Source organism: Typopeltis vanoorti, chromosome 16 (genome assembly GCF_054136105.1).
Source record: "Typopeltis vanoorti isolate ZY-2024b chromosome 16, IOZ_Tvanoo_1.0, whole genome shotgun sequence".
In the NCBI taxonomy this organism is placed as follows: Eukaryota; Metazoa; Arthropoda; class Arachnida; order Uropygi; family Thelyphonidae; genus Typopeltis; species Typopeltis vanoorti.
Window position 1 is genome coordinate 38,218,119 of NC_143564.1, and position 27,672 is coordinate 38,245,790.

At 35.5% G+C, this 27,672-nt stretch overlaps 1 protein-coding gene across 1 annotated transcript in view; it reads right to left on the reverse strand.

Annotated features, from left to right (window-relative positions):
• Nucleotides 1-27,672, reverse strand: part of tweek (transmembrane protein KIAA1109 homolog tweek) — a 1,221,702-nt gene that overhangs the window by 678,130 nt on the left and 515,900 nt on the right. The window contains 1 exon segment of the mRNA XM_090406645.1: nucleotides 21,411-21,504. Within this exon segment, the coding sequence (XP_090262771.1) occupies nucleotides 21,411-21,504 (94 nt within the window).

Here is a 27,672-nt window from a genome sequence, read left to right on the forward strand (position 1 = left end):
TGAGGTCTCTTCAGTGGGAGCCAGGCCCAAGTCGAGAAATCAGGCAGAAGCATTTGCAGGTCATCTCCACCTATAGGACCTGCAAATGCTTCTGCCTGATTTCTCGACTTGGGCCTGGCTCCCACTGAAGAGACCTCAATAAAGGTCGAAACCGGTCTGGGTAGTGGCCCTTCCCTTAATGCATAACAATAGACATATCCACAAGGAGATGTGTTTTGCATTATATAGGAGATACTAGGATAGGAGTGTTGGTAGCTTGCTCCACCTTTGCAACGAGTTGCCCTGGTGTGTACCACCTTAACCCAGTCCTGAAGATACTTTCAGGCGCAAACTTTGTTTGCTCACACTTGGATAAAGGATTAAACTAAATTTATTATACTCTAACCAAGTGGAAAATAAACTTTCAACATCTTTCTCTAAATCCAGAGTAATTTATTAAAAAAGGGTGGCACACCAATTGGCAATTCCTATAGGTGGAGATGACCTGCAAATGCTTCTGCCTGATTTCTCGACTTGGGCCTGGCTCCCACTGAAGAGACCTCAATAAAGGTCGAAACCGGTCTGGGTAGTGGCCCTTCCCTTAATGCATAACAATAGACATATCCACAAGGAGATGTGTTTTGCATTATATAGGAGATACTAGGATAGGAGTGTTGGTAGCTTGCTCCACCTTTGCAACGAGTTGCCCTGGTGTGTACCACCTTAACCCAGTCCTGAAGATACTTTCAGGCGCAAACTTTGTTTGCTCACACTTGGATAAAGGATTAAACTAAATTTATTATACTCTAACCAAGTGGAAAATAAACTTTCAACATCTTTCTCTAAATCCAGAGTAATTTATTAAAAAAGGGTGGCACACCAATTGGCAATTCCTATAGGTGGAGATGACCTGCAAATGCTTCTGCCTGATTTCTCGACTTGGGCCTGGCTCCCACTGAAGAGACCTCAATAAAGGTCGAAACCGGTCTGGGTAGTGGCCCTTCCCTTAATGCATAACAATAGACATATCCACAAGTAGATGTGTTTTGCATTATATAGGAGATACTAGGATAGGAGTGTTGGTAGCTTGCTCCACCTTTGCAACGAGTTGCCCTGGTGTGTACCACCTTAACCCAGTCCTGAAGATACTTTCAGGCGCAAACTTTGTTTGCTCACACTTGGATAAAGGATTAAACTAAATTTATTATACTCTAACCAAGTGGAAAATAAACTTTCAACATCTTTCTCTAAATCCAGAGTAATTTATTAAAAAAGGGTGGCACACCAATTGGCAATTCCTATAGGTGGAGATGACCTGCAAATGCTTCTGCCTGATTTCTCGACTTGGGCCTGGCTCCCACTGAAGAGACCTCAATAAAGGTCAAAACCGGTCTGGGTAGTGGCCCTTCCCTTAATGCATAACAATAGACATATCCACAAGGAGATGTGTTTTGCATTATATAGGAGATACTAGGATAGGAGTGTTGGTAGCTTGCTCCACCTTTGCAACGAGTTGCCCTGGTGTGTACCACCTTAACCCAGTCCTGAAGATACTTTCAGGCGCAAACTTTGTTTGCTCACACTTGGATAAAGGATTAAACTAAATTTATTATACCTCTTCCTGTTTCTCTTTTCCCTCTTACTTTTCTTGTTTTTCCTCTTCTGCAACAGTTATTCCTCCAGTTCGACCAATTCTTCATTGGTCAACTCTTCAGGGGACTTTCTATGAGTTGAATTATGTCGTCATCATTCACTTCAAGATTCAGATTGTTTGCTATGCCCACTATTACAAACTTCCAAAATCATGCACCAACCTTTTTAATGTCTTTTTCCATATGCCACCCATATGTCATTGAGAGGTCACTTTTTCCCAAGCCACAGCAATATTTTTAATAGCATGATAAATATTGAATGTTTTTCAGAATTGCATAGAGTCTGGTCGTTTCCTTCAGTAGCAGAAATGGCTTGTGAAAAAGTTCTCCATAGATAATAAGCCTTAAACACTGCAAGAACTCCCATCAGTTGGATCAATAAAACAGTGTTTGAAGGAAGAAATATGACCTTGAACTTGGCGAAGATCACCACTATAAGACGTATAGGACAGATGACCTAGACCATTATCTAGAATAAAATTTTAAATTCTACATTTTCTTTCACACAATAGCTTTTTATTTTACTTGCATAACAGTTGATTAAGGCATCCTCGATTTTTGAGTCATCTACGACTTCTTATTGCTCCAAAAATGAATTGGGAGTATGCTTCCTAATGCTTATGAAGATTCGTGGATTCTCACTGTGCCATATCACAAATGGTTTCAGTTTATATCGAGCCACATTACCCATAACAGAATCATAATACGGGCATTAAGAGCTTTGAAACTAGGTATGGATTTTAGCTTTTTGTGGATGAATGTCTGCTCTTTCGTTTTTTTACGAAACAAGGACGTCTCATCCATATTAAATATTTGCTGAGGCAAATAATTCTCCTCAGTAATAATTTTATCCAATTTTTCCACAAACTCCTTGGCAGCCTTCTCAGCACTTGCAGATTCCCACACATTTTCACATTATGCAGCAGTGCAAAACGCTGCTGGAAGAAGCGTTGAATTCTTAGTCATAATCGGGTTCTTTTTTCTCCTTCAACATGTTGACGAGAGTTAGTGCCTTAGCGGTTATGATCACAGTGCTAAGGGTCTTTTGGTTCAGGTCCTCTATCCATGATGCAAGTAGCTTTTCCATATTATCATATGGAAAAGCAACTTGCATAAAAGATACTTGCATATAGCGATACCAGAATTTTGGTTTAAGATGGAAGGAGTTAATAACTTTTTCTTCCAAATCGTTGAGAAATATATCCTCGAGAATCGGAGAGAGCGGGCTGCCCATGGCCAGACCTGAGTTTTGTAAGTAGATCTTATTGTCATATTTGAAGTATCCTGACTTTATGCAATGGGAGAGAAGAGCAAAGAGTTTTTTTGATAATTTGTTCTTGAGAAGATCGAGGAATTCTTGAGCAGGTACATTCGTAAAGAGAGAAACAATATCGAAACTGGCCATTAAATCTGTTTTTTAATTTTGATATCCTTGATTTTAGAAACAAAATCTGCAGAGTTTTTAATATGTGAAGAGGAAATTCCAGAAAGATTTCTTAGAAACCTCGCGAGATATTTGTAGAGGTTATAGGTTGGAGAGTGTATGCCCTCAACTATAGGTCTGAGTGCACAGTTTGTTTTGTGAATCTTGGGGAGACCATACAGTTGTGGGATCAAGGGATGAAGTGACCTAAGAGAAAGACGAATGTTTCTTTGTAACTCCAAGGTGGTTTTTAATAAATTATTAGTTGTATTGTGTAGTTCAATCGTAGGGTCACTATTAATTTCTGAGTAAGTATCACTGTTTAAAAGTTCCAAGATTTTATTATGGTAATCAGACTTGTCTAAGATGACAGTTGCATTCCCTTTGTCTGCCGGAAGAATAACTATGTTACTATTATCTTTTATAGACTTGATAGCTGTTCTTTCAGTATAAGAAATGTTGTCTGGTGGAGGTCTAGCTTTATTTATGGTGAAGATTGCTTCCATACAGAGGAGGTTAGCTTTTTTGTTTGGTAATAAAGACGCTGCCTTTTCTATCTTTGTTAAGAGATGTTCTTTAGGGATGGATGTAGGAGCAGTGACAAAGTTGAGACCTTTAGCAAGTATGCTTTCTTCTGCCAAAGATAGTTGATGGGAAGACTTATTGATAACAACTTTTTTTAAATAGGTAGAGTCAAAATGAGAAGTTTTGCTATCCTGTATATATTTAAGAGAATCATATTTTCTAATGAGGTTGATTTTATTTAAATTCTGTATTTTAGAAGCTTTAAGAGTGCACCTAAACAAGTGCCATGAAAAAATCTCTTTTAACTTCGAACTGGAATCAGATGACTGCCTCCCCTTTTTAGACCTGAAACTTACCAGATGTGCTGAGAGTATTAAAATCTCAATTTTTAGAAAGCCTACTCATACTGATAGATACCTTCATGCTTCCTCCCATCACTATTCCCCACAAAAATTTGGTATTATTTCCACCTTAGCTCACCGAGCCAAATCATTACTTACGGAAGAAACAGAAATTGAAAATGAACTTCTTTTTCTTAAAAAAACTTTTATTAATAATGGTTTCTCTCCTAAGAAAATTGACAAATTTCTTTCCCCCAGGCACTCAACTACTTCTGAAGATCCCTCTTCACCAAGAGCCTTCATCTCTTTGCCTTACATCAGCTCTCTTTCACCAAAACTGGCAAAGATTCTCAAGAAGTTTAACTTCAAAACTTGCTTCACTACGCTTCCAAAACTTCATTCAATACTTAGCAAACCTAAAGAGAAACATCTTCCAACTCAGTTTCCAGGAGTGTACAAGATTTTATGTGATTGTGGAAAGCCATACTATGGCCAGACTGCTAAATCCATCCTTCTATGTTTGGAAGAACACCGTAGCGATATCTCCTATAACAGGACTAGAGCTAGCGCTCTCTTTAGCCACGTTCTCTTTTCAGCTAACTCAGACGAAGGCTGCCAACACATTGTGAACTGGACTCAAATTTCTAGCATCCATGTGTGCTATGATGAACTCGAGAGAAAGATTGTCGAATCTAGGGAAATTTCTCTAGATTCCTCTCATATCAACAACAGCCTGAGTTTCAATCTCTCTGATGCACACATTGCTTCTGTTCAGTACTGGCACACTCGCGATAGCGCATAGTATACATTCGTTTGGAACTCAAGCTCGTATTTTGTTTTCAAACACGCTACTGTCTTTCTGTACTTGTTCTGTTATTACAATTTTAAGCCTCTGTAATTCTTTATATACTTCTTTGATTGTGATACCTGAAGATGTTGATCAATTCAACGAAATTAGTGTACTAGTGGTATCTTTTCAAATATATCATGTCATCTTTTTATCTCTCGGTATCAGTCATTAAAACTTTTTCATATATAGATATATATATAATAATATATTATAGGGCAAAAAAGCACTTTTATATGAAAGAATTTTTGAAACTAAATGTAGTTTAGCACTTTGTACTTCCTTGAAGCTTCTTTATCTCCTACTATTGAAGAAACTTTAGATACCAATACTTGGGAACATATAAGAGAGAGAGAGACGATCAAGCATCTAATGTTCAGAACATTAACAAAGTTACATTAATTAGAAAATTTGAAGCATTACACTTAGAATGGCAAAAAAACAAAATCAACCAAATCTAAGTTTCAGATCTTTCCTGAGAAGATTATTAAAAAATCTAGTTACCATCATTCTAATGTTGAAAACAATATTCTTAATAAGGTTTTGATTTTGTACATGTCACCAATATCTATTCCAAAAGAACTATTACTCACAAAAATAGAAAAAGTTCATTCCTTCAACCTGAGGAAGCTATCTACTTCATATGGAATCCATCCTCAGAATTAATGCAAAACTCCCAAGAGATAATGTTACTATTGCAGAACGTCAAGTCGTGAAAAATCTACGGAAAAATAAGGATGTAATAATTCCTGCAGACAAAAGAAACTCAACTATAATCATAGATACCGGAGATTATAAGAACAAAATGTTACAACCACTACAAACAGACACCTATTCAAAATCTTGAAAGGGATCCAACTTGTGAACTTCATAATCATATGAACAATCGCCTGAGAACTATAGAATTTTTGACAGACGTAAGATTATTTCTTTGTTCACTTCATCCTCTTATCCCACAAGTATATGGATTACCTAAAATACATAAGGAAAACACTCCACTAAGATCCATTATTGAAGTCATTTATCCTCCCACATACAAGCTCTCAAAACATCTGCCCAAGGTTTTAAAAAGTTTAACAAGCTCGACTAACTTCTTTCTTAAAAATTCAGAACACTTAGATTATTAAAGACATGCATCTTCAAAAAGATGAAATTATGGCAAATATCGATGTTATTTCCCTCTGTTTTTTATTAATGTGCCTAGAGAAGAAGTGTTAATTCTTTTAAAAGGTAAGTTATCAAAAAAAAGTTGTCACTTTTGACCCACTTGTAAATTCTGGTTATTTTCTTTTTAAAAATACTATTTACAAACAGAACTTCAGCTTGGCCATGGGCAACCTATTATCTCCCCTTCTTCTTCTGCAGCTTTTCCCACTTAAGTAGGGTCACCATTTGTGGTGAGCCTCCTCCACAACCTCCTGTCTTGGACTCTAGCCACATCCAAGTTCTTCATCCTCAAGTCCTCCTCCACCATCTCTTCTTTCGCCATCAGCGTTTCTTCTCCCCTGCACATCCATCTGCATGACCTTTCTTCCCACATACTCTTTCTCCCTCCTCACCACATGACCAAACCATCTCAATCTCGCCTCCTGTATCTTTGCTCATAAGTTCATAACTTTCACCGTTCCCCTTAGATAGTCATTTCTCAGATGATCCTTTCTGGTCACACTGCACATCCACCTAAGCATTCTCATCTCCTCTACCTCCATCCTGCTGATGTTATTTTTCCTCAGGGCCACAGTATCCATAGCATACATCATAGCTGGTCTCACTACTGTTCTGTAGATTTGCCTTTTAGATTGAACGACATCCTCTTATCTCATAGCACTCCAGCCATCTCTCTCCAGTTCCTCCATCCTACTTCTTTCCTGCATCCCACTTCCTTCTCAGCCTCACTATCCTCTTTCATTGTTGAACTTAAGTATCTAAAGTCACTGACCTTCCTGATGACATCTCCTTCCAGCTCTAGATCTGTCTCCTGGTTGCTATCCATATTACAACACATATACTCTGTCTTACTTCTGATCAGCCTCATACCTCTCTCTTCCAGTACTTTCCTCCAACTTTCCAGTTTAGCTGCCACTTCTTCTCTTGATTCTGCACACAGCACGATGTCATCTACATACAACATAGTCCAAGGTGCATCTTCTCTCACCTCCTCCGTCGCCACCTCCACCACAATATTAAACAGGAACGGACTTAATGCTGACAATTGATGCAAGCCAACTATCACTGGAAAGCTTTCTGTCTCTCCCAGGCAGGTTCGAACTCTTGTCTTCGGATTTCTATACATCTCCTGCACCAACCTGACATATTTCTCAGGTACCTTCTTCTCCTTCAAACACCTCCAGACTTTTTGCTTTGGCACTCTATCATACGCTTTCTCCAGATCAATAAAAACCAGGTGTAGTTCCTGTTGTTGCTTCTCTTGAAACTTTTCCATCATCTGTCATAACCCAAAGATAGCATCTGTCGTCGATCGACCAGGCATGAAGCCAAATTGCTCCTTTGCAATCTCCACCTCCTTCCTCAGTCTTCCATCAAGAACCCTCTCTAGGATCTTCATTGTGTGGTACATCAACTTTATTCCTCTGTAATTCTTACAGTCTTGGCATCTCCTTTACTCTTGTAGATGGGGACAAGAGTACTTTCCCTCCATCCATTCCTCAAGTATATTTTCCTGTTGACAAACTTTTATGAACAGGTCCCACAGCAGGTCAATTCCCACTTCCCCTAGTGGCTTCCATGCCTCCACTGGGATCCTGTCAGGGCCTACCATTCCTCTTTATGGCTTCCTTCACTTCCACTCTACTAATGTTCTGCACCTTCCCCTCATTAGGCTCTCCATCTTCTCTGTGAGTCCTTGCATTTTCTTCATTCAAAAGCCCTGCAAAGTATATTCTCCATCTGTTTCTTATATCCACGTCCCTCCTTAATACCCTTCCTCCAGAGTCTTTTATCTGCCTCACATGTACGATGTCCTTTGATGCCTTATTTCTATATTTTGCCAATCGATAAAGCTTTCTCTGTCCTTCCTTTGTTCCTAATTGATCATAAAGGTCTTGATATGCCATGGCCTTCTCCTGTGCAATAACTCTTTTGGCTTCTCGCTTTTTCTCTCCATATTCCTCTCTGTCCTCTACCACTCTGGACTTGTCCCACTTCTGCTTTGCCTTCCTCTTAGCCATCACTGCATCTTGTACATTATCATTCCACCACCAACCCTCCTTCTGCTCTCTAATCTTTCCAGATGTTTCACCAAGCACCTCAATTGCACAGCTTAGAATTACATTTGAATTATGTCTCCACCAGTCTTGTACACTTTCTAGTCCATCCGAAATCCTCTCTAATACCTTCTCCCTAAAATGGTTCCTCACACCCTCTTTTTTTAAGCTAAGCCACTTAATTTTCTTCCTCCCATGGCTTCCAAAGGTTCTTATCTTTGACTTTATTTTAAAGTCTTTGTGCACAGCAGCGGGTGTTGCTGCACCACCTGATCTGTTGGGATTACCTTACAATTTGTTACTGCCTTAAGATGTTTTCTTCTAGTCAAAATGTAGTCAATCTGTGAACTATTGTTGCCACTTCTGAATGTTATCAAATGCTCTTCTATCTCCTATTATCTCCTATCTCCTATTAGCAAATTTATATTTAGAAAATTTTGAGGAAAAGCAATCATTTGCTTCTCATTAAAAGCAAGGTTGTGGAAAAGATATATCTTAATGATGTTTTCTTAATTTGGAGTCATGGACCATATTCTTTAAAGGAGTTTCTGAACTATCTGAACAATCAACCCAAGAATACAATTCACTTCAGAAATGGAAATTAATGGTTCTCTCTCATTCTCAAATGAAAAACTCACTTGTGTATCAGAAAAACAGATCTCTACTTATAGAAAAACCCACACATACCAACAGATACCTTCATGCACAATCACATTATTATCCGCCTAAGAAGTTTGGCATCATTTCTACTTGCAATAAATGTGCTGATTCTTTCCTCAGTGTAGAAGAAGAGATCACCAAAGAACTACAGTTTCTTTTTACAACCTTTCATAAAAAATGGTTATCGCAAACAGACAGTTTATAAGCTGCTTTTTAATCCACCTGCTCACCACACTGAAGATAGTACTGATGTAGAAGGCTTTATATGTCTACCATATATCAGCTTCATTTCACCAAAGGTAGCTAAAATTCTCAAGAAATTTAAAATTCGCACTTCTTTTACTTCTCTTTCCAAACTCGGTACCTATATACAGTGGTGTGTTGGTAAATTTTTAACAACTGGCTCGCTTTATGTTTAACAACCGGCTTGCTTTAAGAAAAATTTGATTCTTCACAAAGTTCTATTGTTTCTTCAGATGCCTTTGTTTCTGCTTCTTCAAATTTTGTCCTTTTAATGTTTAAGAAGTTTCGTTCTATTTCGTTCTATTTTTTCAACTAACGGCTATCTGCTTTTTCGACCGCACAACTCTAACCCTGATTAAAATTATTTTAATTATTAAAAAAAATAAAAATAAAAATAAAAATAAAAACATATATTAAAGAAAATTTTCCTATATTACCTACAACATACCTATCATCAAATGAAATCCTGAACAAAAAAAAATGTAACACTAATATTACCACTCGTAGTTGATCAAATGACAGAGACTGTAGCTGTCGCGACGATTTTTTGTATTTATCGATAGTGCAACAATTGCATTTCCAAGAACTTAATGTTGCAAGTTCTTGGAAATTCGCTGAAAAATAAGGCATTATTGTTTATTCAAATACCCAGTTCGGGAGTTTTGATAATGTGTTTGTGTTTTAATGAATACAGACATTGTTTAGTAAATAAAATCATTTTCAAATTCCCGTTCGTAAATTGAGTTTGTGTTTTGTGAATTCTCCTTTATGCATTTATTTTTGATGATAATAATAATATATGTAAATGTTTATTATACAATTTCAAAATATTTACAAGAAACAGTATATACCACATCTATCCTTTCATAAAGCATTTTAATAACCGGCTCGCCCGAGCCGGTCCCAACACACCACTGCTATATATCAGCTCCATTTCACCAAAGGTAACTAAAATTATTATTATTACAGGTATCTCCATGGAGTCAGTAGACTCATCGCGGGAGACCCAAACTAGCAAAACAATATCTGTCATATCTCTTCTTGAATTCATTTACAGATGAAGAGCTCACAACTAAGTCAGGCAATGAATTCCACTCATTCACCACCCTCCAGGCAAAAAACCTTGTTCTGATACCTTTGTTAATCACACTCTTCTTTAATTTCCAGGGATGACCTCTTGTTCTTCCATCACTATCGCACAGCTGAAACATTTCCCCTGCATCAATCCTATAAAAACCCTTCAGTAATTTAAATGTTTCTATCATATCCCCTCTTCTTCGCCTATCAACCAATCTCTGCAATCCACAAGCTCTCAATCTATCAATGTAGGGAGCATTTTTTACATCACTCACCAACTTGGTCACTCTTCTCTGAACCCTCTCCACAGCCTCCTCATCTCCAAGGAATCCAGGTGACCAGACCTGAGCACAGTAATCCAAATGTGCAAGTATCAACGCTTTATAAAGGGGAATAATAACCTCTTTATCTCTGGATGTCAGTGTGTTCCTCAACAACCAAGTAATCCTATGTGCAATCTTGGACACCTTAGCAATGTGTCCTCTGTACTTCATCTCCCTATCTACCAGCACCCCTAAGTCCCTAGCCTCATCAATCTCTTGGAGTATCTTTCCATCAATGTAGTACACAGCTGGTAATCTTTTAATCCCAAAATGCATGACTTTACACTTTTCCACATTGAACTGACATCCATTATCTTTTGCCCATTTTACCAGCTTATTTAAATCATCCTGCAAACTTTCAACATCAACTTGATTTTTTATTGCACTACCCAACGTTGCATCATCAGCAAACAACTGAATATCTCCCTTTAAGCCATTTCCTATATCATTTATATACAAATTAAACAAAATTTAAATGCAAATTTTAAATTCTCCAGAAATTTAAAATTCGCACTTCTTTTACTTCTCTTTTCCGTAGCCAAAATTCTCGTTTCTTTTCTTAGCCAAACTCGGTACACCTAAACTGAAACATGGCAGCCTAAAGTATCCAAAAGTCTATCGTCTTTCGTGCAACCGCAAGGTACACTATTTTGTTACTATTGAGCTGGGTGCAGAAGAACATGTCAGAGACATTACATATGACAGAACTAGAGCTACTGCACTATCTGATCACATTCTTAATTCATCATCCAGTGATCGGGAACAAATAAGAAAGCATTTTTAGATGCTATGATGAAGTGGAGAGAAGAACTGTGGAATCAACAGAAATTGTCCTCAAGGTCCATCTTAATACTAACATTAGCTATAACCTATCTTATTGTCATTCTTCAGCTATTCATCAATGGCATACACGAGATCATGTCTACGTGAACATATCCAACAATACCCTTGCAAGTTAATTTATAGCTGCCTCTTGTAATGTATATTTTTTGTATTTCTCTTTTCATGTTATGCACCTGATGATGTTTTCTTGGAAAAAATGAAACTAATTGTGTGTTCAAATAATAAATATTATTTTTTCTATTTCGGTATCTTTCAGCTTCCATTCAGTAAATGTTTTTAAATCATATTGTATAGCTCTACTGGCATCAATCTTTTCCTCCAATCTTTGTATGCAAAACAATGACAAACCATTTCATACCATACTAGAAACACTCTAATATTTCTAGTATGGTGTAAACAGTGCACACATCCTGCTGTCTTTCACCAGAAAAACATCAAAAGAATCTTGAAAATGATCTAGACACCAAAAAAACCTCTAGTTCTGAGGCTACAGATTTAGTTTTCCAGAGTTAAACCCATCCTGTACTCATCTGACATCTGCATCACTGCATAAAAGCAAGACAATATTCAGCATTACAAAAAAAAAGTCAAATTGTTCACCCCAATGCCCTCACTTCAGTTGTCTTCAAAATAATGAACAAGATAATTAACAGTCAATTTATTCACCATTGGGGATCCACCAGTTAATCAATGACCACTACTGCTACTCTAGATTCACAGCAGATGTCCTATCCTATATAAATCATCCATCCCAGACATACACTACTTAAGATAAACCTTTCAAAGGTATATTTTGGAAAAGATTTGTGCTGTTGCATTTGATGTATCAAAGGGCTATGACTGGGTCTGGCCTAGAGAGTGGCTGAACACAATTTTATGTTCTATTTTCCAACATTAGGAACTAATTGGCAACCATCTGTTCTCTGATCATTCACTATCTGTCATGATGGACAGCTTTCTCTCTCTCTCTCTCTCTCTTCCCTCTACTAAATTTCTCTACTAATGCAAAATTGCTTGCATTTTATAGCTATTCTAATTTTTTCTATACATAAATAACCTTCTTTTACTAATCACATTTTGACAATATAGACCAAACATCCCAAGATACAAAAAAAGACATTGCTGCAAACAATGTATTTCATACTGATGTCATTCTTCAATGATGTCAGTGTGAAAGAAACTGAAGATATGAATGTCTACTGTCCATCATTTCTTCTTCATCAGGACAAATATCTAAGAGGATGAGATCAACCAACCACATCAATGCTAAAGTGTTGTACCTTTCACATTTCACAAGTCTTCATCCCACTATGATGGAAACTCTTCCTCGGGCAGGCCCATCTCTTATCCTCTTGTTACAAATGATAGTGGCATTTTGTAATGCTGGATTACCAATGGGCTTCCTGTATGTTTCCTGCAGGCAGAAGTATACTGGCAAATCCTTCTGCAAAAGAGCCTTTGTGTCATTGATGGTTTGTCAGATTTCCATTGGAGGAATGTTTTCATTATTTATTTTTTGTGGTATCATCTAGCTTCTTATGTTAAGCGGTTTAATTTTCATTAGACTTAGATTTTTTTCTTTTTCAAGAATTGTGGAGAGCCACTGTCTGTCATTTCTTCTCCATCAAGAAAAATATCCAAGACAAAGTGATATGAGACTCCCTCTAGGGCATTGAGTATATTAATTGTTTTATCCTCCTTTGGGGGGGGGGAGTGGAGGTATCCATACTATCTGTTAACAGGCCATCAATTAAAAGGTCTGGAGACATGGCTTGAATCCTCTGTAATGCATGTTCCATTATTTTTTTAGTGCACAGTGCAGATCCCTTAATTTTTCTAATGCTAAAACACTTTTGTGAGCTGGTGTATTGTCCTGATGAAAGACAATTTTATTCTTCTGCAAACCGGGTCTTTTTTCATGAATTTTTTCTTCTAGTCTGGTTAAAAGATCAGAATAATATTCTCCGGTTATTGTTTTACCCTTTACAAGATAATTAATAAACAAAATGCCTTTAGCATCCCAAAACACCCATGCCGTGACCTTTTCTGCTGATGGAACCGACTATGTCTTCTTTGGCACTGAACAACTGGCTTCTGTCCACTATTTTGACTGCTGTTTGGATTCTCGTGTGTAAATGATGAATCCAAGTCTCATCCATAGTAATAAATCGACACACAAAATCAGTTTTATTCTTGTTAAAACACTCCAAGCACTGTTCTGAGATTTCATGCAAGTGCGTTTTGATCTGCTGTGAGCAAGCATGGCACCCATCTTATGCAAAGCTTTTTCATTTGCAATTTTTCATGCAAAATATATCCTACACGTTCTTTTGAAATGCCTATAGTCTCAGCAATTTCACGCCCTTTGACTCGCCAGTCATCCAATACCATATCGTGCATTTGTTCAATGATTTCTGGTGTTGTAACACTTTTTGGACATCCTTCATGTGGATCATCTTCAAGGCTGGTAGCCTTGTTTAAACTCGGCAGCCCATTTCTTAATTGTCGAAAACGAAGAAGAAGAGTGCCCATAAACTTTTATGAACTTTGAATGAATTTCTTTTGGCATTAAACCTTCTTTTACAAAGAATTTTATAACTGCTCGATACTCAATTTTATCCATTTCAAGGGATACAGACAACATTTTTGCTTCAAACAGCTGTATAAAACAAACCACTTGACAGAATGACTTGCAATTTCACATGGATGCTTATGACAGATGTACCAACTTAGAAAAAAAAATCTTGCCAATAGTGTTGCCATCTATGATCAAGGCCGAGAACTTTTCATACCACCCTCATGCATACCATATACAAGTAATGAAAAGTATCACACTTTTCTTCTTTTTACTAGCATTATGTCTTGCTTGGTGCAGGGGTCTACTTTTTGTTGTTGTTGTTGGGTCTACTTCTCTCATGGTGATCCACTCCATCTTGGGAGAGTGTATATATACATATTTGTCTGGATGAATGTATGAAGGTGAAAGACAATCCCAAACATCTATGCCCTAGGCAGGATTCGAACCTGAGCCTTTAGGCTGGAGAGAGGATCTGCAAACCACTCAGCCAACTAGGCTGGCTAAAAAAGTGTCACGCCATGTTATTAAAATTCTCTGGATTAGCTCAAGTTGTAAAAGGGTTTTTTTACTTGAATAAACAAGAATATAATTTCCTGGCATATGTACCCTCAAGGAATGTTCAGGTTACAATAACAGCATTATATGATTTACAATATTATTATTCTCCTATGAACAAATTTCCTCTGCATTAGTCTATTACTTGTCAGCACTCCAATATTGTCATATCTTACTTTCATTGTTCTAAGGCACTGAATCAATCCACATAAACCCTGATCTTCCTCTGGGTCTTCTTCCTGCCATCTTAAAATCCAGCACTTGATTTACTAACCTTTCCTCAAGTGCTTTTTTCGTAACCCAACTGTCAGATTCCATAACTTAAAACTGGTTTGAACGCTGTCTTGTATACTGCTAATTTAGTGTTATGGCTAACTTCTCTCATATTCTATATAAATTTATTCAACTCGCTCCCCACTATACCAGCTTTGTTTATTCTTTTGCCTATTTCCAGATATAATTTGCCACCTTTACTAAAAACTGTGCCTAAATAGCTGAAATACTTTACTTGTTTTATATCTTCTCCATTGCAAATGCAACTAAAATTTTCTATGTCCTTGGTAATTTTGATGTCTAGCTACTTTTACACATAGTTTGGCTGTGCTGTTTGTTTGTATGTTCTTTCAACTACTGGAAAGAAGGACTATTTTGTTTATTCTTCATTTAAATTCTCCTGTCTCATAGAACGGATGGATATACAACAAGTACTTGATAAAATTTATCTGCTATGTTTAGTTTTCACTCAGAGAATAAACTATTGAAGATTTACTTGAAGTTGTTTAGAGTTCAACTAATGAATTAATATAATGCTATGTCTTGGCCTAGATATGTTTGTCATTATGAGTTTGTTCAATGAACATCAATGGGTTCACACTTATCATCTAACTTAGCCAACTTTTTTCTTGAAAACCTAGAAGATAGAATTTTTGCTCTAGATCCAAAACAATACTATATGGCTATAATATGTTGATGACATCTTTGCAGTCTGGAGTCACACAAAACAAGAATTCTACTCATTTCTAAATAGTATCAACAACCTACATCCTCACATCAAATTCACACTAGAAAAAGAACATCACAAAGCATTTCTCAATATATACATCCAATGTAATCCAGTTCCACTTCTGTCTACTGAAAACTAACTTTTTCATGTCGTTATATCCACAATACATTGGCTCACCATCAATCTCAAAAATATGGCATCATAAAATCTTTAGTATCCAAGAGCACATGTTTGTTCCTCTGAAGAATCTTTAAAACATGAATTGGAAATTATTAAAGATACAGCCTTACTAAATGGATCTAATCCAATAGCAACCAAAAAATTATTAGTCATTCTCCTTATACAGAGAAATCTGTGGAATATTCATAACATATTATTAAAAAGTTAAAAAATTAACTTTTTAATAATATGTAAATATTTCATCTTTAGTACCATAAGCCATCATCAGTACAGTTATTAAACAACAATAGGAATTACATTAAAAAAAAAAATTAGTGTGCATGTTTACATTGGAATCCTTCTACGTATACAGTAGCATGTTTAAAGACCAAATATTAATGGGCTATAATTAAATTAAAATATAACTGAGAAATTTAATTTTATACAGCTGAGGATAATAACTTCCCAGACTTCTGGGAAAGTGAGATAGTTGTTATGGTTAAAATTGGGTGTGTGCCGTAGGGCTTCAGCACTTTATACAGCACTCATGTTTATATATGGATTAATGTAGTAGCTTGGTGTGTTGTGATTGGCATTTTTAACTCCATGTTTCGCAAGACCAGATTTGAGAGGTTTCATAAGATGGATGTGGTCTTGATGTTCAGAGATGTGTTTATTTACATATCTTCCTGTTTGTCGATAATAAGACAAATTACAAGAACATGGCACTTCATATATACCAGGTAGCATAAGTGGTGAGAGTTTATCTTTCGGAGACAGTAACAAAATGCGAATTTGGTTTATTGGTTCATAGGTAGCAGTGAGTTTATATTTCTTCAAAATTTTTGACAAACATTCAAATGCCTTTGATTTTTGGAATAGGAGGCCTGTGGGCTTCTTCTTGTATGGGTTGATGTTTTGGAGAGTGGCTAATAATTTTTTTGAGTTGTTATTGGATTGAATCCATTTAGTAAGGCTGTATCTTTAATAATTTCCAATTCCTGTTTTAAAGATTCTTCAGAGGAACAAAATTTTTACGATGAATGGTGAGCAATTGTATTGTGGATATATAACAACCTAGTTGGTTTTCGATAGACAGAAGTGGAAATGGATCCATCTTGTTTACGCTGGATGTGTACATCGAGAAAGTGTACCATGTAATGATTCTTTATCTAGTGTGAATTTGATGCGAGGATGTAGTTTGTTGATACTATTAAGAAACGAGTAAAGTTCTTGTTCCGTGTGACTCCAGATTGCAAAGACATCATCAACATATCATAGCAATAATGTTGGTTTTGGAAGGAAGGAACAGCAATGGTTTCACCCTTATCATCTAACTTAGCCAACTTTTTTCTTGAACACTTAGAAGAAAGAATTTTCGCTGTTGACCGAAAACCAACAATATGGCTACGATATGTTGATATATATGTTTTCCCTTGCAATATATTACTCGTATTTATCTGACTCAAAAACAATGATCTTGTGCTATGCATATCCTAAACCTGTCTAAAGATGTCTCTCAACAACAACACAGACAATAAATCTTTTCTTAATGCTTATGTGTTCTTGGCATGCAAAATTTACACACCCTCTTCATGTTGGAACAGTGTTAGTAATAAATGGCCCATATCCTAATCAGAAAAAATTCAACTGGAACTTACTATTATTATTAATTTTCCATTTTCTTTAGGATTCCCCCCCCCCCCGGAGTTAATCTCTTCTTTGTTGTTTAGGTCTCCTGCAGGAACCAGTTTTTCCTTTGCATATGTACTTCATAATGACTATAGAAAAATTCCTCCATTTCTTTCCTTCTAGAATATTCTGTAAGACTAATAAGCACAACTTTTTTTTTAAATTATGCAAATTCCATCCACAAATAGTTACAGAACTATTATATATTAGTATTAGAGGTTAAATATGGAACTTTTCAAGCTATTTACACTTCTAGTAAGCAGATTTGAGAGTCACACACCAGGAAATTCTTCTACAATCAAAAAATAAAATTTCACTGATCAAATTATCGTCGACCCAAAATACATCTCGTTGCCCAATTTCTCATTCTGAAATTTGCAAATATCACTATTTGAAATCTGCTATTCAACCTTTTCCATGTTTTAGTGTCAAATAGTATAGTTACTCTTTCTTTTTTGTATTTACTATATTATGGTTATTCTTTAGAAGTATCTCACCTGCTTAAGCAATCCCAAAGTATATTTATTCTTATATTTATTTTGACACTTGTACAATTTTATTTTTACTATCTTTTTATTAAAAATGAAATGAATTATATTTTTTGTTCTGGTAACATCATGTCAGCATGCAATTCCTCTCCTAGCTCACCTATTTTTTAATGACATCTCTAATACTGATGGTGCCTATCTTTAATTTTGTGGAGTTTGAGGTTGTGTCAGAGCTGACTTTCAGTGTTTGCACTGCTTTCTTGATGAAAAGAACAGGGAATCTTGTTTAACCAGTAATTTCTCAGCAGGCATGACATTTGATCATGATGTGCCATTATCTTTGTTTATGATTTAATCTGATACAGAATACAAATTTTTCAGATGGGTGGAAAACGGGTTGAGATGCACTAGTGAATTCTCTACATTCCTAAAGGCCTCTGCCTAGTTATCTAGCTTTGAGCTTAAGCAATCCCAAAGTATGTTTATTCTTATATTTATTTTGGCACTTGTACAATTTTATTTTTATTCTCTTTTTATTAAAAAATGAAATGAAACTTCTCTTTTATTCATGTTTTTCCATGTTTATACATATTTGTACATCAACCTGCTGTCTCCAGCAATACTCACCTTTGATTATATTAACTGAGTGTAATTTTTAAGAAAAAAAAGGAAATTAAGTACTTTCATTGGGTATAAATCTGGATTTTTGAATTTAAAACGCATAAGAACTTTTCAAAATCATTTTAATTAGACATGATTAAAGATGCCAATGAGTCCCCTTTAATCATATCTAGCTACAATGAGTCCACCTACAGTGCACAATGATAGAAGGATATTAGTAGGAAAATATAATTACAGATCTCTACGGGATGATGATAGATTGGAAGAACTGATGAAGGAATTGGACCATATAAAAGATAAGAAGGAAAGAAGAAACTCTGATGCAATTAAAAGATGGACATCTACTCTACCACTGTGAATGTGACAGAAACTCAACTAGTGGTGTAGGATTCCTAATAAATAAAACAATCAAGGACAATGTCCTGTTTGTTAATAAAATAACACCAAGAATAACTAAACTAAGTCTCTTCATAAATAAAAGATACCAAATGAAAATTATTCAAATATACGTCCCAACTACGGACCATCCAGATGAAGAGATAGAAGATTTCTATGAAACATTAGAATCCACATTAAATAATTCTACATAATTATAATGGGTGACTTTAATGCCAAGATTGGAAGCAGAGATGAACATCTGAACTCCATCAGTCAATTTGGATTTGGACAGAGTAATGAAAGAGGAGAAAGACATTGAATTCGCAGAAGAAAATAACTCTTTATTATGAACAGCTTTTTCAAGAAGAAAATGAACCAAAAATGGACTTGGAGAAATCCAAATGGACAAACTTGCAATGAAATAGACTTCATCCTCTCTAACAGAAGATATATAATAAATAATACCGAAGTGCTTAATAGATTTAATACAGGAAGTGACCACAGACTAGTAAGGGCAAAAGTATGGATCAACAAAAAATGGGAATGGAATAAGCTCATAAGAAAAAAGTCCACTTTAGTGAATCTACAAAACCTCTACAACAATAAAAGCTATTATAGAGAATCACTCAAAAATTAACTAAAAAAGTTAAACACAACTACGACCATCGACGATGCTAATGAAATCTTAACAAAATCTATCTTGAATTGTGCGCTAGAAACAGGAGGTGTGAAAAGACACCAAAGATAGGAAAAACTAAGACAAGAAATCTTAGATCTGATGAAGAAAAGAAGACATATGAAAAGAGATTTGAATGACACTAATAAAATTAGAATATGCAGAAATTTGTAAAACTATACGTAAAAGGATGAAACATGAAATTAGAGCGTATAATACTAGGAAAATTAAAGAAACAATAGAAAACATTAGTAATATGGAAGTCCTAAGATGAACATTATCAGCTGGAACAAAGGAAATAGCTGCTGTAAGAGGAAAAAATGGTGAACTTATTAAAAATAGAGATGCAATAATCAAAAGAATTCAGGAATTTTATACTGAACTCTATGAAGACAACGACCGAGACATCCAAGAACCATCTATGGATAACTCTAGTGAGGAAGAACACGATGCCCCTGAGATCTTACAAGGTGAAGTGGAAATGGCACTGCAGGAAATGAAGAATGGAAAGGCCCAAGGAGAAGACGGAATTATGGTAGACTTCTTAAAACTGGGAGGAAGCCCTGTCATCAAACAGCTGACTAAACTCATTAATAAATGCCTAAAACAGAGAAAAATTCCAAAAAATTGGAACAATTCACTTCTAATATTAATTTTTAAAAAGGGCAATAAGGAAGAAATTAAAAACTACAGATCTATAAGCCTACTCCCCACCATATATAAAGTCTTCACAAAAATTATAAATAATAGAATAAAATCTAAACTAGAGGGAATGCAATCCTGTGAACAAGCTGGTTTTAGAAAGAATTTAGAAAGGCTGCATCATCTGAAATTTGCAGATGATATTGAAGATCAGGAAGAAAGGCTAAATCAGCTAAATGAAGCCTCCAGAGTAATTGGATTAAAAATAAACAGAGAAAAAAAAATAATGAGGAATAAATACATAAACCATAGAACTATCAAAATTAAAAATCATGAAATAGAACAAGTTACTTCATATGTATATTTAAGCCAACTGTTATCCTTTGAGGATTGTCAAAGAAAAGAGATTGAACAAAGAATTCACCTTGGATGGATGGCTTATGGAAAAATGAGAGACATATTCAGAAGTGAGACTAAAAAGGAAAGCTTTCGACAGTGCATACTTCCTGTGCTAACATATGGAGGAGAAACATGGACTTTAACAGAAGCCCTAAACAAAAAGGTGAAAACAACACATACAACATCGCATGGAGAGAAGTATGCTAAAAATAACATTAAGAGATAGGAAGACAAATACCTGGATAAGATCTCAAACAGGGGTCATGGATATTGTAAAATACATTAAACAGGCTAAGTGGAGATGGGCTGGCCATATTGCCAGATGCAGTGACAGGAGATGGACTAGAAAAACATACAGAGTGGAGACCAATGGATGGAGCAAGACAAAGAGGAAGACCGAGAAGAAGGTGGAGGGATGAACTGGAACAAATTGCAGGAGTGAGATGGATGGGAGAGGTAGAAAACCAAGTGGTCTGGAAAATCATGGGGGGGACCTTTGTCCAGTAGTGGACAGAACCAAAAGGTAGAAGAAGAGAAAGAGGACAATATTAAGCTTCAGTGACTTGAAGATGAATTTGAAACAAGAAGCAAAAGGGAATCATCACGATTATGTTAGTACTACATAAGACATATCACAGAAAATATAAAACAACAAAAGAAAATAAAGCTTTGCAATGTTTAGCATATTATACTGCTTATAATGCCTAGGTAGATCACTTGGTAAAGCCCCCTATTTGCTGCAAAGACTGCATATGACACAGATGTTTGTAATACATTTTTCTAGTAAAACTTGTCTATTCCTTGTGCACACATGAAAAAACACTGAAGGTGTGTGTGTGTGTGTGTGTGTGTGTGTGTGTGTGTGTGTGTGTGTGTGTGTGTGTGTGTGTGTGTGTGTGTGTTAAAAATGTTAACACTATAATTTTTCTTTCTGTTTTTCATACATTTCCTATACTGTTTTGCAGGCTGTGCTTACAAAATTCTAGTCTTTATATATGTATATGAAAAATAAGATTATGCAATCTTATTATTTTTTTTTAATTTATAAAATTGGTGCATTTATAATAACTTAACTAAAGTATTTACCTTCGTGTTGAAACTTAAAGTATGCTGAGGTAGATCAACTGTGAATTTTGCTTTACTACCTGTAACACCCATACTGGTGACCTGTCCCATCTATATGGAAGAATAAAGAACCAAAAACACATTTGTCATGTTATTCAGAAAAATTACAACTACTACACTCATTTCTGATTACAGGTATCCCTCAATTAATGTGGTTAATTAATCCCTCAATGTTACTGAGTATATCAAAATCGCGTTAATCAAATCTAATAATCAATGGTAAAAATTACAATTCATCCATGATCGATTTACTGTATTAATAATTCATTTTATATTGTACTCTTTTAGGAAAGATAAAAAAATGAATGTAAAGTATATGTTTAATAAATACTTGTACCCACATTATTTACTGCAATTTTTTTTATCAAAAGAAGTTATCAAGAGTCATTTGAACAGTTTTAGTTTTTTTCTTATCGGCATAAATTCTACAATAACAAGCAAAATGATTATAAAGACCTCGGCAAACAAGCAATAAAACATAAAGAAAAAACACTGCAAATATAATACATGATGGTACAAATTAAGTGGATATTGAATCCAACATTATTTCATAACCGAATATATAGAAACTAAAAGTTTCGCGGATGCAAGCATAAGTAACCTTATGGACAACTCATAGTAAAGGTGAAGTAAGCTCCAGATCACTTTCCTTAGTATTTTCCATAATCTAAAGCACATCTCCTAGAGGACATGTATGATAAATAAGCCTTTGGACCTCTATTTCAGTAATATATGATGGTTTATATATTTTCAGTTACAATCTAGAAATTATTGAACAAAAAATAAAAAAAACACAACTAAACCATACTATACTGACATCGGAGGTCACGGTATCTCTCAGATACAATTTACTGTCAAATATCACAAACCTTTACATAACATGTGTTAAACCAAACTGACAGCAAAAAGCAGTGCGGAATATCACTCATAACATATGAATGCCCAGCTACTCATGACCTCCAAGCTATACACTGAATTGTGTAAGAATATTTATATTAAACATTTGCATGTATCTGTCAGATCAGCTGCGAGCTCTGCAGGGTTAAAGGCGCGTTAATCAAAACTCTTGCCGTGTATATCAAGGGATTGCCGCACTTAATTTCACCGTGTTAATCAAATCCCGCGTTAAGCAAGGGATACCTGTATATCTGTAATCAGTTAATATATATTATTTTATAAGATTTAATTATTTTGTTTTATTTATTTTTCTTTGTAATATGATATATGCTCTCTAAGGAAATAGGTTTCTGTGCACCCATAGATAAATAAGAAAAATGACCGTTGATAAACAGGGCCAATGAATGTTCTTTCCACATCTAAAGGCTAAATGGTAAGTTCAACTCTAGGCAGGAATCTAGAATCTACTGATGCTTAGAAACGACTGTCCTTAGAGTGTACATTTAGCATTCGATTTCAGTTATCCCAGACTGAGCAACTTATATATGCATTCCATTCTGAACTTTCAGCATTCCTACTAATCTGACGTTTGGGACACTGTTGACTCTTCATCAACAGACAATTGATTGAGAAAGAAAGTCATATGAAGCATTTATTCCAAAATAAGGCAGTCATCGGCTTCTCCTCCCCATTCACATAACTAGAACAAAGTTTTTTTTCCAAAGGCTTTCCTTCATTCTTATAACATCCTAAAGTTTGATAACATTGCTATTATGAATGAATCAGATTGAGATAAGATAATTTTATTATCAAAGTGTGTGTGTGTGTGTGTGCGCGCGTGCGTGCGTGTGAGAGAGAGAGAGAATATGAAATTCAGTATAAGGAAAAGTAAAAGGACTATGTGAAATGATGATTCTTTTACTTATTCCCAAATTCATACTTTAAAAATAATAGGTCAAACTTTTTCCAAATTATTTAAAAAAATGTCTCAGGAGACAAAAAGTTTACATATATGAAATTACATGCATTCCAAAACAATCGTTCAGCAATCTAATTTATTATTATTTTCCTTACCTCCATGGAGCCACAAGACTCATTGCAGAAGGACAAACTAGTCAACATAAAGTCTATCATACCACTCTTTAAAATCATCCACAGTCTACAAGTTCATCACCACCCTCTCAGGCAATTCATTCCATGCTTTTACTACTCTCCATGCAAAAAATGTACTTTTTATCCTTTCACTCACTACCTTCTTTTGCAATTCCAGGCATGGCCCCTTGTCCCTTTCCTTCATTCTACCATATGAAAAGTCTCTTCGGTGTTAATATATAATAACTTTTCAACAGCTTAAATATTTCAATCATATCTCCCCTTTGCCATCTATCTACGAACCTCTGCAGTCTGCATTCCCTTAGTCTATCATAATCAATGTTGCACAGCCTTGTATCATTTTTGTTATCTGGCTCTGCACCATCTCAAAGATTACTTCATTCCCTTCAAATCCTGGTGACTAGATCCAAGCAAAGAAATCCAGATGTGGTCTGATCAAAGCTTTAGACAATGGGACCAGCAAACTTTTATCTCTCATGGTCAATGTTATCCTCAACACTGCTGCAATTCTCTGAGATGTCTTCACAACCTTTGCAATATATCCTTAGAACTTCAAATCTTCTCTATCCACAATCACCCCAAAATCCCTTGCTTCCTCCACTTCTTCCGATATAACTACACCAAGTGAATATGAATCATTCAATTAAAATCCCAAATTTTAAAACCTTACATTTAGTTGCACTAAACTGAGATCTCAATTTGTTTGTCCACCTTTCTAGCCAGTTCGAATCCTCTTGAAGAGCCAAAACATCAGCACTATTACAAATAACTCTCCCAAACTTCACATCATCTGCAAACAACTGAACATCTCCCTGTAGTCCTATGACAATATCATTGACATCGAGATTACACAACAATGGTTCCAGGACTGACATCTGTGGAAATTTTAACAAATACAGAAGAAATTCAAACACGACTATGGTTTGATACCTCCATTCTACTGTACCCTTATGCAATGGTACTATCCTACCCTCCTTTCACTCTGCAAGACTTTTATTAAAGAGGGCACGCTAACAGCAAAATCAGTTCCATGGCAAATTCTGTAAAACACGTTGTGAAATTCCATCTAGGTCCTCTGCCTTATTAACATTTAGCATACTCAGTATTTGGAATACATCCTCTTCCTTCACTTCTAACACTTCATTCATTATCCATCTAGGAATATAGCCTGCTATGCCAGGATAAAACACTCTAATAAAGTGATCATTAAATAGTTCAACTATGTCATCTGCTTTGATCACCAGATTCCCATCTCCATCCAGCAAGGTAATGTGTTCACTATCTTATTTTCTAATACTTGCCACATAGCATAAAACTCTTTGGGGTTTCTCCTTGGATTGTAGTGCCAATCTCCTCTCATGTTCTAATTTTTCTCTCATTACAATACCAGTCACTCTCCTAGTCTAAGCCCTATATTCCTCATGCAACTGTTCTCCACCTCTCTCTTTATGTCTTAAATAATCTCTCTTTTTCTTCCGCAATTCTCTTTTTATTCCTTTACTCGTCTATTTGAATGATGCCTATTTAATTTAATCTGCCAAAATATCTAGATATTTTAGTTTCAATGATTAAAGTGATAATTACACTTTGCTGATTCTGATTCTTCTTGCTGAAAATGGACTTCTACCATGAGACATGGTTAGGCTTAATGGCCTTACTGCTTTTCTACCAAGAGCAAATTCATATGCACTGCTGCTTCATTCTCTTTACAATGGAATAATATTCCAAAAAAGGTGGCTTAAAACTGTAACAATGTAATAATATTTAAACATACATTTTTTTATTCCAATTTAATAATTCCAGTAATAATAAAATCTGCCCCTCGAAAAATTATGCAAAGATATTTAAAAAAAGTCAGATGTCTTTAGAAACTTATCTGACTTCCTAGCTTGCTCTGATATTATCATCATTAGATTGTTCACCAAAATTCCAAGGGATAATGTTCACATAAAGATAAGGATGTCATTCCTCTTTAAAAGGCCTTGATAAGACCTCACTTGGACTATTTTGTGTGCAGGTTTGTTCTCCTGATTTCCATTGTGATTCTGATATAATGGAGAGAGTGTGCATAGGTGAGTGTTAAAAATGATATCAGAATTGTGGAATACTGATTATGAAGACAGATTGAGAATTTGTAGACTGAAGACACTAGCAAACAGCAGAAAGAGGGGTGATGTGATTGAGTGAGACTTACAAACTTCTGAAAGGGTCATACAGGATTTCAATTGATGGAATTTTTCAATTTATGGAGGGTGGGAAAAGGACAAGAGGGCATCCTTGGAAGGGGAGAATGAATGAAGGGGGTGAGGGCTAGATTTTTCTCTGATAGGGTGGTGTGATTGGAATGGATTGCCATTGGATGTTGTGAGTGTAAGCAGTGTGAATGAATTCAAGAATAAGTATGATAACTGGTGCGTGTAGTATGTGACCTCCCTTGATGAGTCCACATAATGACTCCCTGGAGGTCTCTCTTAATAATAGTAAAAAACTAAAGTCTTTTAAAGGAATGTTTTCCTCCTATTACAATCCAAATATTCAAACAATGTTAGGTAGAATGGGTTTTTTTTTTTTTTTTTTTGTATGGTGATGGATACTATGCGCAGAAGAATGGTCCAGTTATGGACTCACAGCTTTATATATTATTCGAGAGAGATAATTCACAGAGAGCCCTTAGATTTATAAGCTTTAGAGAATTGAAATAAAAGGGCAAGAATTTTTCTCTAGTATGAGTTGATGTCATTTTCATCATTTAGCTGGGTTTTCAAAAGCACAAGTATAACAATTTAGGTTAGTTAAATGGTCTATACATCCATGCATCTGCTTTATAGTAGAACAGAAGACAATCAGTCCCACCCAGTTCTAACTCACAATCAAGATTTATCTGGACAAATGCAGATTATAGCTCACATTAGGAACAATGATCAATGTCCATGTTTTAGAAGACATTTGATATGGATGGTGTTCAGTGCTGAGTTGGCCTCTTCTCTTAGTTGATGAATGTGTGCAAATTGTAAGCTTACTCTGAAAAATTAGTTCAAGGAACTGGCTTCTGTTGCTAAGGATAATTTGTCCTAGCCACATATTGTCAGAAAGGATGAAGACTGCCTTTTTAGCAAATGCATACAGATATTTTTTCTGCTGATAGCTTGAACATGCCATTGAGTGAACACAAATTTAGATGATCCATTTACTTGTTGCAGTAGTCTTAAATTTATATATTCTCATGATAAACAAATGACAGAAAATGGTAGAGCTGTGAATGCATAGAATGAAATCTTTTTGTTACATAGTTAATTCTAATAGCAAAAAAGCATTATAAGTAAGATAGAACTTTGGTGAACTCCCTCTTTCCTGATATAGTTAAGACAAAGTGGTTCCAACTTAGAAAGTATGGAGAGAGGAAATTTTAATAAATGGAGTGTTACAACCTGAGACCAATGATATAAATGTAATTTAATAACAATTCGATAACAAAGAAAATTGACATAAATTCTAATGCCCATTAGTATTCTCAAAAGGCACGATGAGTGTTGGAAAAAGGTCAATGGATACCACAGGAGATAAGTGCTGACCATTTTTTAGGAACAAGGGATGAACAATGTTTAGAGTGATACAGTTTTGATTCTAATTGTTTTGAATGGATCAAGCTTGATCAGATAAGTGCTAAGGAGAGAAGAGCAAAGAACAACAATCTGAATCTAGGAGATGAAAAACAGAGAATAAAGGATGCTCTCCTGGACTTATTCCATAAATGATGTGTGTGGGACAGGAATGTTAGGTTTTTGCCAAATCCTAGAACTTTGCTGCAACTGGGAATGTCATTCCTAGAACTAAAAGTAGAATGTTAAATTTGTGTAAGATTCTTAGTTCTGGATCAGGATGACACTATGTTTGCTGCAAAATTATCTGTAAATAGTATTCTGTGGTGAAAACCTCAAACCATTTGCAAGCTACTCTGGTGGCAAAGTGGACTAGGGCTTGCTACAACTGGCTATATTCTCCACAACTTGCAAGAATAAATAAAGATAATGTAGAACATCTCTATAATTAGTAGATATTTAACTACTATTTGTAGAAAGGTTGGTTTTGAAATATTGTTTATTAAATCCTATTATCAATTTTGCCAGTTGTAAAAATAGGCTGCCAGTAGTATTAGATTTCTATACTGAAATCTAAGCACACAAGTAAGATTCCAGATATATTTCTATG